Here is a 12834-nt window from a genome sequence, read left to right on the forward strand (position 1 = left end):
CAGGTCATACGCAACTACAGGGACATACAAATATAATCAACAGCATGATACATCTTTTCTCTCACTATCATGTCCCGTGCCCCCACCATATTCTCTCACAGAGGTCACACTTGCATTATCAATGGCATCACTTTTTTCTCAGTGTGCCCAATTCACATCTCGCCATGTCACGCAAGGTTTTGGGGCAAACATGTTCCCTCTGTCATAGCAACAGTGAAAGAAATCTTACTATCCAAGAAGTGTGCCTAACTGTTCCATTAACCTGGCCACCTTTTCACATACAAAGCCTTAAAGAAACCTTAACGCTAAGAAATGAAAATGTATCAAAGTAATAAAAACATAATGTACTGTTGCCCTGCACTGGTAAAAGTTGTATGTTTGCTTAAGAAACCCTATTATAATTTCTATAGTTATGTTGCTGTGTAGCCATGGGGGCAGCAGTTCAAGCTGGAAAAAGAAATGGAAAGGCACAGGCACATAGCATATAACAGATAAAACACCATTGTATTCTACAGAGCATATCTGTTATCTGCTATGTAACCTGTGCCCTTTCTCCTTTTTTCCAGCTTGAATGGCTGCCCCCATGGCTATACAGCAGGGTATTTATATAAACTATAGTAGGGTTTTTAAACCAACCAGGCCAGTGTTAGCAGTGCATGGCAATAGTACATTATTTATTAGTTTAAAACACGTTCATTTTTAGGTGTTACTGTTCCTTAACCCAGTCTTCCCTGCCAGGTGTCTATACATACAAATCTATCTATAGCCTATAATGTATGGCAACTCAGTATTTAGAGACTATTGAACTATGCAGCCTGCTATAGTACAAGTGTATTTTATGTTATAATGGGATAATAAATATCTCATAAATGAATGTATAACAACGATTAGGCTGTTTGGCAGAAAGCCCATTGTTGCTGTTAGTAGAATTACTGTTATAAACGTCTAAGGATATGGGCTAAACACTGCTTCTATGGGTAGGTAATCCAAGCCAGCAACATGCAACCTTCAGAGGTCTAGTTGTTGCAGAACTACTCTCCCTGCATCCCAAACATCACCTTAAATGGGGGCTGTAGTGTTCCAACAACTACCTAAAGCTATCCTAAGGACTGGCCAAAGATCTACACACGTACAGTTGCCATTGGCTGCTAACACTCTGGCTATGCAGGCTGCGCCCTCAGAACTGCTTTGTTATCACTGACCCCCACTCACACGTTACCGGAGCCACTGATACAAGGCCCATCTGGCTTTGGTATATAACGTCTAAATTGTAAAAAAAAATCCTACCTGTGCTATCAGCCACACTGCCCACAGATGCCGCCATGTCGGTGGTGGAGTGTCGATATTCGGTTTCTGCAGCGGCCTGTCAGTCTTGCCTGTGAAATGGCGCCGGGTGGTAATATCGGAACGCTTTCCTCGAAAAGTAGTTCGACGTATCAATCCGCGATTTTAGGAGCGGCTTTCCAGATGATCCGTCTGGACGTTTTACTTCAATTATAACATAAAAATGATCTCTTAGTGTAGCATAATATTTTCGGCAACATCCAAATACCGACTAACGCTGAGAGCGTGTTTACAGGATAACCGCAAGGTATCCCTCCACACAAAGCAAATGCGACAAATAGGGTATGTTGTGCGCATGCGCAAGACGAGGGCCGCAGAATGGCGGCGTGCGAACTCACGGTGCGCCATATTTTTTAAGGGAAAGCTGTGAACGTGGAAAATATTAAAAGGTGATGTGGTTTATAGGAAATAATTATTTGATATTCACAAGGTGGCCCTGGCATTTCAAGCACACAGAGACCCAAACAGCCCAATAAATAGTGAGTGACTATGGCATCTTACAGAAGCCCCTCTGGCATTTGCCAGAATCTACAGATTGCCAGTGTGGGCCTAATATCTGAAAGGGAAAATAGCAACACCCAAAAATCCAATTCTTACTTTACCCCAGTTTCTTTGCTTCTACCTAATGGGTCATTGTGTGCTTCCACAAATATTACTGTGTGTTGCATTTAAAACCCCCATTCATTAAATGTAGTTAAGTCAAAAGGTGCTCCTTGCATTTCTGTACAGTTGTGCTTTATAGCCACTGCCTGCATCCTGTTTCATGTTGATTGCTGCTGCGCCAGTTGGTGCATGGGAACCCTGGACAAGGCATTAGCTACAAGGTTCCCCTGGGGTAGCCCTGTATAAGGGATCTTTCTGTAATTTGGATCTCCATAACTTTAGTCTGCAAAAAATCATTTAAATATTGAATAAACCCAATAGGCTTGTTTTGCCTCCAGTAAGGATTAATTAAATCATAATTGGGATCAAGTACAAAGTACTGTTTTATTATTACAGGGAAAAAGGAAATCATTTTTTTTTAAATTAGAGTTATTTGCTTATAATGGAGTCTATGGACTTTCCTTAATTTGGAACTTTCTGAATAACGGGATTCCGTATAAGGGATCCCATACCTGTACATGTAACTTTATTTTAAATGCAACTGTAGTGCAAAAAATCACTATATATATATATATATATATATATATATACACTTTGATTCAGCACTCCTAAGCATGGTCAAAAGACCCAGGTGCTACCACTTAAACATTAAAAATAAAAATTTAGTGAATATTGGTGCACACCGGGAATCATTTAAAAAAAAAATAGCTTTTATTGTAGAAAATACATTTACAGGACAGGCCTGTCCTGTATTGTATTTACTACAATAAAAGCTATTTTTTTAAAATGATTCCCGGTGTGCACCAATATTCACTAGATTTATATATATATATATATATATATATATATATATATATATATACACATATAATAAACAAGAGCCATGAATTTATTGTAAATTATAGCCTTGTAAATGGTCATCAGTTGTAATCGGTGTTTAGTGATGTAATTTTTATCACGACTCATCAAATCTTCTGTATTATAATAAATAATGCACACAATGCTATAAAATGAGGATATTAAAAGTCACCTTGGCGTTTCATGACCTGTATAAAGTTATGGTCATGGAAGTCCTTGGTGGAATATCTTTATATTTTACAAGAGGGGGTACATTATTTACTATATATAGAAGTCCCAAACACTATAGATTTAGAATAAATTGATATTTATTACTTCAACATGTAAAAAATGTGGAATAATACAAAACCCATAAACTCTGAACACATTTGGTTTTATGTACAATTTGAGTTCTATAAATATCTGCTCTGTTAGAAGGATCTTTCAGGTCACTTGCAAAATGATGAGTGTTTGAGCCCAGTGGGACAATATTAGAGCAGAGGGCATTGCACTGGAATGTGCAACCAACCTGCAAGTCAGCTGTGTTTTCTAGACCAAAAGTGTAAAATGAGAATTTATCCTCCATTGTACACATACCTCCCAAACAGCTCATTTTCAACAATACTGCCCCAGTGAAACTGAAATGGCCAAGAAGGGATTATTTATTCCAAGTAAAAGATACTTTTTATGATGTATACCGTATTTTTCGCCGTATAAGACGCACTTTTTCTTCCCCAAAACTGGGGGGGGAAAGTTGGTGTGTCTTATACGGCGAACTGTCTTCCTCTCTGTGCCGCAGCTCTCTGCCGCATCCTCGCTTTTATAAGGTTGCGCCCGTAACGTCACACGCACAGGGCGCAACCTTATAAAAGCACAGAAGCTGCTGGGAGCCGCGGCACAGAGAGGAAGACATCAAGGGAGCCGGAGGCCGGTGGGGGTAGGTTAGGGGGGAAATGGAACGTGCTTGGGGGCCCTGGGGGAAGCTGAAGAATGCTGGGGGTGCCGTGGGGGAGCTGGAGGATGCTTGGAGGCCCTGGGGGACGCTGAAGGATACTTGGGGGGGGCCTGGGGGAAGCTGAAGGTTACTTGGGGGTGCCCTGGGGGAAGCTGAAGGTTACTTGGGGGGGGCCCTGGGGGAAGCTGAAGGATACTTGGGGGGGCCCTGGGGGAAGCTGAAGGATACTTGGGGGGGCCCTGGGGGAAGCTGAAGGATACTTGGGGGGGGGGGCCTGGGGGAAGCTGAAGGATGCTTGGGGGGGGCTGGGGGAAGCTGAAGGATGCTTGGGGGGGGGCCCTGGGGGAAGCTGAAGGATACTTGGGGGTGCCCTGGGGGAAGCTGAAGGATACTTGGGGGGGGCCTGGGGGAAGCTGAAGGATACTTGGGGGGGCTGGGGGAAGCTGAAGGATGCTTGTGGGGGGGCCCTGGGGGAAGCCTCATTATGTGCGAGCCCAGAGACAATTAACTTTATACAGTTGATATAAAATATTTTACTACAGTATTTGGTTCAGAATCTTTTTTTTCTAGATTTTTCTCCTTTAAAATTGGGTGCGTCTTATATTCCGGAGCGTCTTATAGGGCGAAAAATACGGTAATAACCATATGATTATGTAGCAAGCATACAGACACGGCAGCAATAATGGAAACTTTTTAATAAAAATAAATGCAATATACATCAATATAAGAACCAAGAAAGAAAAACAATATTCACTAGTTTCCTTTTATTTGTGTATCAATGCAAGTTTTTTGGGGTTTTTTTGAAGCAAAAAATGAGAATATATTTACACTAAAGAATTTACACAGCTATACAGTAAAAGACTGTAGCGCTCAGGATGAGTTTCTGATACAGAAACTATCCTAAACTATAAATTACGTTTTGGGTATATGCTTCTAAACAGGCCTGGATTGGAATTCAAGATAGGCCCTGGAATTTCAAGTACACAGAGGCCCAAAACAGCCCCCCACCAGCGAATGGCAGCAGCCCCTCTTGTATTTGCCACAGATTGCCAGTCCAGGCCTGTTTCTAAGCCCGGATATGAATGTTTCAAGCAAAGTAAAACCAGATAGCAGTCCCATTTTGCAAAATCCTACTGATCATTATAAATGTAACCCAGATATCTGATTCTGGTCATGCATGATTTTAAGTGTAGCTTTTACACAGCAAATCACTGCGCTTAAAAGCCAGAATCTACATCTTAGGAGTTATACCCCTCCCCCTTAAACATATGAAAAGTCACAGTGAGAAATCCCTATGTCAACTTAGTATAATCCTCTTTATGCTTTACTGAGCTGGGGCAAAGTCACATGTGTCAATGTAAATATGAGCAGAAAAGTACTGTACACACAGATAAGCATGTGACGGAACATTCCAGGAAGTAGAAAATTACAAACTACTGGCTGTACAACAGACTGCATAAAAAATTATTAGAATGGCAATTCTAATTTTTATTCATTGTCAGAATCTATGTCACTGTCCCCTCCAATTGACCGGAATTCTTCGCTGTCCTCCTCATCTTCAGACAGCTGCACTTGGCTGAGTACACTAGGTCCATGATGTTCCTCGTCCTCATCCTCCTCTTCCTCTGATAACTCATAACCTCCCATGCTGCTGAAGCTAGTGTCCCTTGTATTGGATTTTGGATCTGGCTCTTCATAGCTTTCATAACTGTAAAGGATATGCAAAAACATGAGATTAAAATTTATTTATTAAGTGTCTTCCAAATTGAAGATGCAATAATATTAAAGAAAAACACATTCAATATACCTTCTTAGAACATGCGTAATTTTTTTTTTTACCCACGGCTTATATGGTATTAAAAGAAACCCAAAAATTAATTCATATAAATCTATTCAGAGTGACACTTTGAGCACTTGCAGTTCACATTAATTTCTTTTTATTTAGTGGTTTCTGAGGTATTAGCAGTTTTAGACTGTTAATACCAGGCTTTCACATGAACGGTGAAGAGACAAACTTCACTGGTGATGTTGCCCATAGCAACTAATCAGCAATTAGATTTTTGAAAACAAAAGCAAAGATCTGATTGGTTGTTATGGACAACAATACAAGTAAAGTTTGTCCAGTGCTAATAACATGTATAGTCAGTTAACCCTAGGGATGCTGACTCTCAGTTAAGCTAAAAGCAATTAGCAATCTAAAATAGCAAATATCACAGACACTACTAATTATATAAAATGAATGTAAATTACAAAAATATCATAAAGTCTGTCAGATATGCTGTATTTTTTTTTTTTTTTTTAATCCGTCACTTTATACAATGTGATCACTGATGTCCAAATTGCTCTAATCTGAATAGATGTCCCCTAGAATGCTGCATGGTAGTGCAGGCCCACGGAGTCCCAGCACAGTCGATAACCCCCCTAAACAAATTAAGCTATTTAGTGTTCAGTTGGATCATATTTGCCGTAACTGGATCAGACTGACCAAATTGAATCATCTAGAGCAGTGCTGTCCAACTTCTGTTGTACCGAGGGCCGGAATTTTTCTGACCTACGTGGTGGAGGGCTGATAATGGAAGCCAGTTTTGACCACTCCCCTTTTTGAAACCGCACCCACTTGAAACCACACCCATGTTATCACATGACCATACCCATATTAATGGTTGTAGTACAGCAAAAACCTGCCATACTCTGCCTGCCCTACCCTTCCCTTCCTGTGTGTGCCATACTCTGCCTTCCCTACCCTGCCTGTGTGCCATACTCTGCCTTCCCTACCCTGCCTGTGTGTGCCATACTCTGCCTTCCCTACCCTGCCTGTGTGCCATACTTGGCCTGTGTGTGCCATACTCTGCCTTCCCTACCCTGCCTGTGTGTGCCATACTCTGCCTTCCCTACCCTGCCTGCGTGTGCCATACTCTGCCTTCCCTACCCTGCCTGCGTGTGCCATACTTTCACTGTGTTTGCCATTCTTGGCTGGTTTGTGCCATACTTGGCTGGTTTGTGCCATACTTGGCCTGTGTGTGCCATACTCTGATTTCCCTACCCTGCCTGCGTGTGCCATACTCTGCCTTCCCTACCCTGCCTGCGTGTGCCATACTTTCACTGTGTTTGCCATTCTTGGCTGGTTTGTGCCATACTTGGCTGGTTTGTGCCATACTTGGCCTGTGTGTGCCATACTCTGATTTCCCTACCCTGCCTGTGTGTGCCATACTCTGCTTGCCCTATGATGCCTGTGCGTATGGCACACACAGGCAGCCTACAGTGACACAATGCTGGCACTGCTCCTACAGTCTGCACAATAACTATATATTAAAAAACTTTTTAATTGCAGTACCACCTCAGTATATGTTCTTTTTGTAGTGTGCAGGGATTATTTGTGGGTTTCTACTGCTCCTGAAGTGTGAACAGGGGAACAATGTGAGTGATTACAGCCTGAGCCTGAGGTGTGAACACTGCAGGGGGTGAACAATGCAGAGATTAAAAGGTGTGAACAACACAGGGGATTACATGTTTAAACAATACAGCCTGATTACAGCCTGAATCTGAGGTGAGAACCATGCAGGGGGGCAGTTAATCACAGTACTGATACCATTTAAAGCTTACACAAGAGTAAGCCATCAAAGCAGCCAGACAGGTGGGGGGCCACACAGAGGGGGGTCGCCAGTTGGACAGCACTGATCTAGAGTCAAACAGTTTATCTGAACATTAACCAAACGGTAAGCAAAATCTGTGTGATGTCCATCCAATAATTATTTTTTTTGTACTGAGCATCCTAGTAGGGCTATATACATTACATAAAATACACTCTGCAGAAAAGCCAACAATTTTAATGGATTCATGCTGTCAAGTTGTAGCTCTTTAAATTTTGTGAAACATTTTTTTTTAAAGCAATATCACTTTATGACTACAATCCCAATGCAGGGTTGTACTATATATGCATATATACACCCGTGCCTAGGGTGGCAGCTTTAGGGGGCAAGGCCTCTATATAGAAAAAAATTAGCCACATTTGTGGCTAAATCCAGCAGTAGAGTCAGAGGTGACAACATAATCAGCACAGTACATTCTCCTTTAAAACACACTGAAAAAAATGTCTAGGAGATAAGAGTCCAGCAGAGATTAAATATTATCTATCACTATGCAATAAAACCAAAGGTTACCTGATGTTACTGTCTTCCAATACATGTGATGCATCAGCTCCTTCTCCATAAGACATCATACTTTCTTCATTTTCCATCCCCATCCTGGTATTTTCCTGCATCATATGGGGTTGCTTGGGCCTAATCCCTGCAGACTCAATATCGGAGTCACTGCCACTCTCACTGAGCTGAATTGCTATAGAGACAAAAAAATGTAATAAAATACTATCATTATATCAATTCTCCTCATGAACAGCACAGTGGTGCAATGATTAGCACTGCTGCCTTGCAGCGCCTCCTTTTTCTACCACTATCTGCAAGGAGTTTTGTATATTCTTATTGTGTCTTTGTAGGTTTCCTCCCTTATTCTAAAAATACACAGACAGGTTAATGGGCTCCTGATATAATTAACCAGAGTGTGTGAATGCTCCACTGGGGCAGGGACTGATTGATGTATAAATTATATAGAATCTATATAAACATATCAAACTGCCTGCTACTGACCTTTACGTTAAAATCAGAGCAAGATATCTTTCTAGCCTCTGCCTGTCTCTTAAATGTTCTGCCACAGGGCCAGTAGGTATGTACCTCTTCCTCCACCTCCCCCTAGTCTGGGTCCTTCTTTCCCACTGTGGCTTGTGAGCACTGCTCCAGTGTGCACTGCCCCCACCTCCCTGCAACTTCACCCCACACACACACACGGTGACACTGCATGGGGTGGGGGAGCGAGCACTGGAGCGGCACCAGGGGCAGCTGGGTTGCCTGGGGTGCCCAGCTCTGAATATTATCACCATTTCTTTTCAGCAATACTGTGTGCCAGTTGTTTCCCTATTCCTTTAAATTGTAAGGAAATTCGGTTATCGGAAACCACTTGGGGTGAAAGACAAAGTTTATTTGACATGAGTACCATGGATTCTGAGCCCACAAGGAGTCAGAAGTCTGAACAAAGAAATCACCGGGTTTATACAGACTTTTATATGGAAGGAGTATGGGAGTAAAAGGGAAAACAAATATTGCACAGAAAAACAAAGAACTGCTCTTACAGCCAAACAGGTGGCTCTACCCTAAAGGCCAGGGTAGTAGTGACCAAGGCTAGCTTGAGAACAGAACCCATCCAAGTTAATGGGGCTGTATGGGGGAATCTGCTAAGGAGTTTGCAGAATTTTATTCTCTGTCAAGAGATACTACGTTTATGTTCTGTAAGCCTTGACTATTACGTTAAATAAGGATCCACTGTTTTATTATTGTAAATCATTTAATAATTTGTTATTGTTGTGAAGTGTTGCTAATTATGTAAGCTCTATGGGGAATGCCTCTGCAAGCAATAGAACCCCAACTCACAAATATACTTCCATATGTTCAGAGTCTTTCGGGCATACAATAACAAATACCTTCATATGCTTAAAAACAAAGACTAATTGGCTGTCTGACTGTGGTTATGAGACTGTGGTGCAGTCCTACCCTCAAATGGGCACAAAGAACAGGCCGGGGCCCATTCACAAAGCCTATTGGGTTGAAAATTAGAAGTGAATACACTGAAGAAGCATGTATTGCTTTGCAGCAGAGGTATAGAACACACAACCTGGTGTCTCTCATGAATTACAACTCCCAACATCCTAACATCTTTCAGACCCTTTAATTTTATTTTAACTATTTTTACAGCCAGCTGTCTACTGGGGCATAATAACAAAAAAGAGTTATAGTTCATTGAGGTAGAAGAAACTTACAGGAAAAGGGATTATCTCCTTCTTCATCACTTCCATCATCCTCATCATCCTCTCCTTCTGACATCAATAAATCCTGATAGAGAACGCTTGCTTGAGGCTGCTGTACTGAATTCTCATCTTCCTCAGCATCTTCAACTTCCTGGTTTGGGGGAAAAAAAAATTAGTATAATAAAGACACCAATAAATGAAGGCAGCATTAATGAAGAAACACTCACAGGAGCTGGGGTTTTTGGCTTTCCATCATCTTCATCTTCATACCCTTCTATATCAACATCAGAATCATCCTCACCCATACGGGACCTTCCTAATCTCATCTGTAGAGAACAGAAAGCATTACTTGAAATTATTTCCACTTCAAAATGGAGTGTCAGGTTCCAAATCTCTTGAATAAAGGAAAGTGTCAGGTAGGAAGTCTCCTAGATAAGGAAAAGTGTCAGGTAGGAAGTCTCTTTGCTAATAAAAAATGTACCCCTTTTTAATGGGTAAAAGTAATTAAGGATAATTTACCAGGCTTCGTTTCTCTAGTGAGGCTGTGGCAATTTCTGTAGCAGACAAATTACTCTCATCTTGGTAAAAGGAGGCCTCACGAGACATGCTGTGTGAGGTATTTGTATCATAGTAGTCGGGAGGCTGTAATGGCACCAGTTATTAATTAATGAAAAAGAACACACTTTGCAATACATATACATAAATAAATCATAAATACATATATATTTTCTTTCATAGTAATATATATATATATATATATATATATATATATATATTAAAACTATATTAATTTTTTTCAGATACCACAATACCGGGGTGTCAGGGTACTCACCCGTGCAGCCCGGTCTCGCGCATCCCGTTGTCCGCGGGACGTTGTGCACGCGTGTCCAGGTGCACGTGCGTCAAAGCGCACATACATGTCAAAGCGTGCACATCCGTGACGCGCTGACGCCGCCGGTTCTGCGCATGCGTGGGGGGTATTTAAAGCTATCAAACACCTCCTCCTGTGCTATGTTGTCTGCGGCCTTGCCTGGGAAACTAAGCCTGCCTGATTTACCTTACGACTTTCTGTTGCCGATCCTTCGCTTGCCTGACTCTGATTTTCAATACTGCAGTAATTATTCTCTAATTTATAAGGAAATGGGGTTAACACCTAATCATGCATGGAAAAAAAAATACCGTCAAATACCGTGACACCGATATCATTTTGAAAAATACAGTGGTATAAATTTTTGGTCATACCGCCCAGCTCTAAATATGAGTATACAAAAAATAATCATCTGTAGCCGGCACACCCTTCAATACTCTGGCTTAAGTTTATGGCCACCTTAAGATAGAATTTGTATTACTTGACAATCAGATTAGTTGCTGCCTTCTGTAGAATGGTATATACAAACATTGAAAAGAACCGGTTCAGAGTCACATTCACAAGAAAAAGAAATACTTGTCACGCCTTTAGCATACTAACCTGTGGTGTGTAAGGCCCAGGAGTCATTGGGTCTAAGCTTTCCAGGTCCGCCTCTTCCAAGGCTGCCTCTTTGGCAGTGGAGATGTCCTTTTCCAGTTGTGTCAGATGCTCATCATACTAACAAACACACATGGTAGTCAGACTTGATATCTAGATACATTCACATAACAGGCTTCTGCAACCTACAGGCAGGCAGCTCTTTAACCACTTGCTAAATCAGCATATTAATATTTCTGAATGTGCAATTAGATGTACAGTATATTTATTCATGGAATCATGCTGCTCAATTTTGCAGACATAGCTAATAAGTGCAAGGCTTTAAACCAAAATATCTTTCTAATCCTAGATTACAATGGGTTATAATTGCAGTCTTTAAACTCAATTAATTCTTACAGACTGCGTTAGTTTCACATTGCTGGCTGCTGAACAACATGTTCTGTGCTTACCTCCAACAAAGTCTGGATACAAATGTTGACAATTTCTTGAGCGGTTTTACTGTACTGACTGTCTTGCCCTGCATACAATAAAGAAAAAGAAACCTGCCTGATGATAACTGTGTGTAAGCAAAACATTCATAGACATAGTGGAGTTGTCTAATCATTGGGACAGTATAGATAAACTTTATTGTTATACATACATGCAACTGTTTTTATTGCTGCCCAAACTGACTCCTAACCAATGGGCATAACTATAGATAACCCCCTGTGATGTGTATATATACAGGTGGAGGGAAAGAAATGGGGCATCGCAGGTTGTACACTAGGTGGGAGCAGGGGCTTTAAAGTTCCCACTGGGCCTCCTTTCTCTGCAGATCCCCCTCCGCAGGGACTGCCACTGTCCTAACCAGAAAGATTTTTAAAGGAGGGTGTTCCTAAAAGCATGTATCTGGCTAAGAATACATGAAGCAGCAGCTACAGAGCCAATAAATTAGTCATTAATTATATTTTACTTGCAGACAACACAAAATGAGAAAGCAGTAGAAACTGAGCAAAGGGTAGGGTACTAGAAAAGACAGGAGTTGTGCCAAAAGCTCATTGTTCTGCACACTCACCATTGTATTTTATGCTGTTTGCATATATTAGGTTAACATCAGCCTGAAAGAATTCACGATTCTGATACTTGTGTTTAGAAATATTCTGCAAATCAATAAATGTAAAGGTGTTAAAAACGATAGAAAGCTCATTCTCACACAGTTTTACCAAAATGCATCTGGATCCAGTGTCAGCCTGGTGCAGGCACAGGGAGTAGATTTTGTTGCTAAAAAACAAGATCCACTGTGTGCCTACACCCGGGGCTGGTTCAGTGGCTCTGGGTGCAGGCAAATAAGAAGGTTGAGGCAAGTGTAGGGGCTGGTTCTTGTTCTACGTTTATCCGCAGGCCAAGGATCAGCCCTGTGTGGCTGTAGCCAGGTCTGGACTTGCAATCAAAATAGGCCCTGGCATTTCAAGTACACAGAGGCCCAAACAGCCCCCCCAGCAGCCCAATAAATAGTGAGTGTCTATGGCATCTTACAGGAGCCCCTCTGGTAATTGCCAGAATCCACAGAATGCCAGGCCGCCCTGGCTGTAGCCTTAGGGCAGTGGCACATGTGGAGATTAGTCACCCGCGTTAAAGCTTCGTTACCACGGGCAACTAATCTCCTTGACATGTCATCCCACAGGCAAGAATTAGTGATGTGCGGGCTGGCCCGATACGCGCGGGTTAAGGTCGGGCCAACCTCGACACAACACCTGTGGGCTGCGGCGGGGTTCGGGTTGAGCGCTTCTGCTCACC

At 41.8% G+C, this 12834-nt stretch overlaps 2 protein-coding genes across 5 annotated transcripts in view; both read right to left on the reverse strand.

Annotated features, from left to right (window-relative positions):
- ogt (O-linked N-acetylglucosamine (GlcNAc) transferase) overlaps positions 1-1624 on the reverse strand; it is a 29805-nt gene extending 28181 nt beyond the window's left edge. Inside the window, exon 1 of one of the 3 annotated variants that reach the window (XM_012968501.3) lies at positions 1288-1624. In XM_012968501.3, coding sequence (XP_012823955.1) covers positions 1288-1324 — 37 coding nt within the window. In that variant the 5' untranslated portion in view covers positions 1325-1624. 3 annotated transcript variants of the gene reach the window in all.
- Positions 1625-4417: 2793 nt separating this feature from the next.
- The window catches only part of taf1 (TATA-box binding protein associated factor 1), a 42591-nt gene continuing 34174 nt past the window's right edge, over positions 4418-12834 (reverse strand). For both annotated transcript variants that reach the window (XM_012969171.3, XM_012969170.3), the window contains exons 33-40: positions 12113-12197; positions 11508-11575; positions 11062-11178; positions 10113-10235; positions 9821-9919; positions 9606-9744; positions 7900-8074; positions 4418-5447 (exon numbers count right to left, since the gene is read on the reverse strand). In XM_012969171.3, coding sequence (XP_012824625.1) covers positions 5228-5447; positions 7900-8074; positions 9606-9744; positions 9821-9919; positions 10113-10235; positions 11062-11178; positions 11508-11575; positions 12113-12197 — 1026 coding nt within the window. In that variant the 3' untranslated portion in view covers positions 4418-5227. The remainder of the gene's footprint in view (positions 5448-7899; positions 8075-9605; positions 9745-9820; positions 9920-10112; positions 10236-11061; positions 11179-11507; positions 11576-12112; positions 12198-12834) is intronic.

The sequence above is a fragment of the Xenopus tropicalis genome, chromosome 8, assembly GCF_000004195.4.
Source record: "Xenopus tropicalis strain Nigerian chromosome 8, UCB_Xtro_10.0, whole genome shotgun sequence".
In the NCBI taxonomy this organism is placed as follows: domain Eukaryota; kingdom Metazoa; phylum Chordata; class Amphibia; order Anura; family Pipidae; genus Xenopus; species Xenopus tropicalis.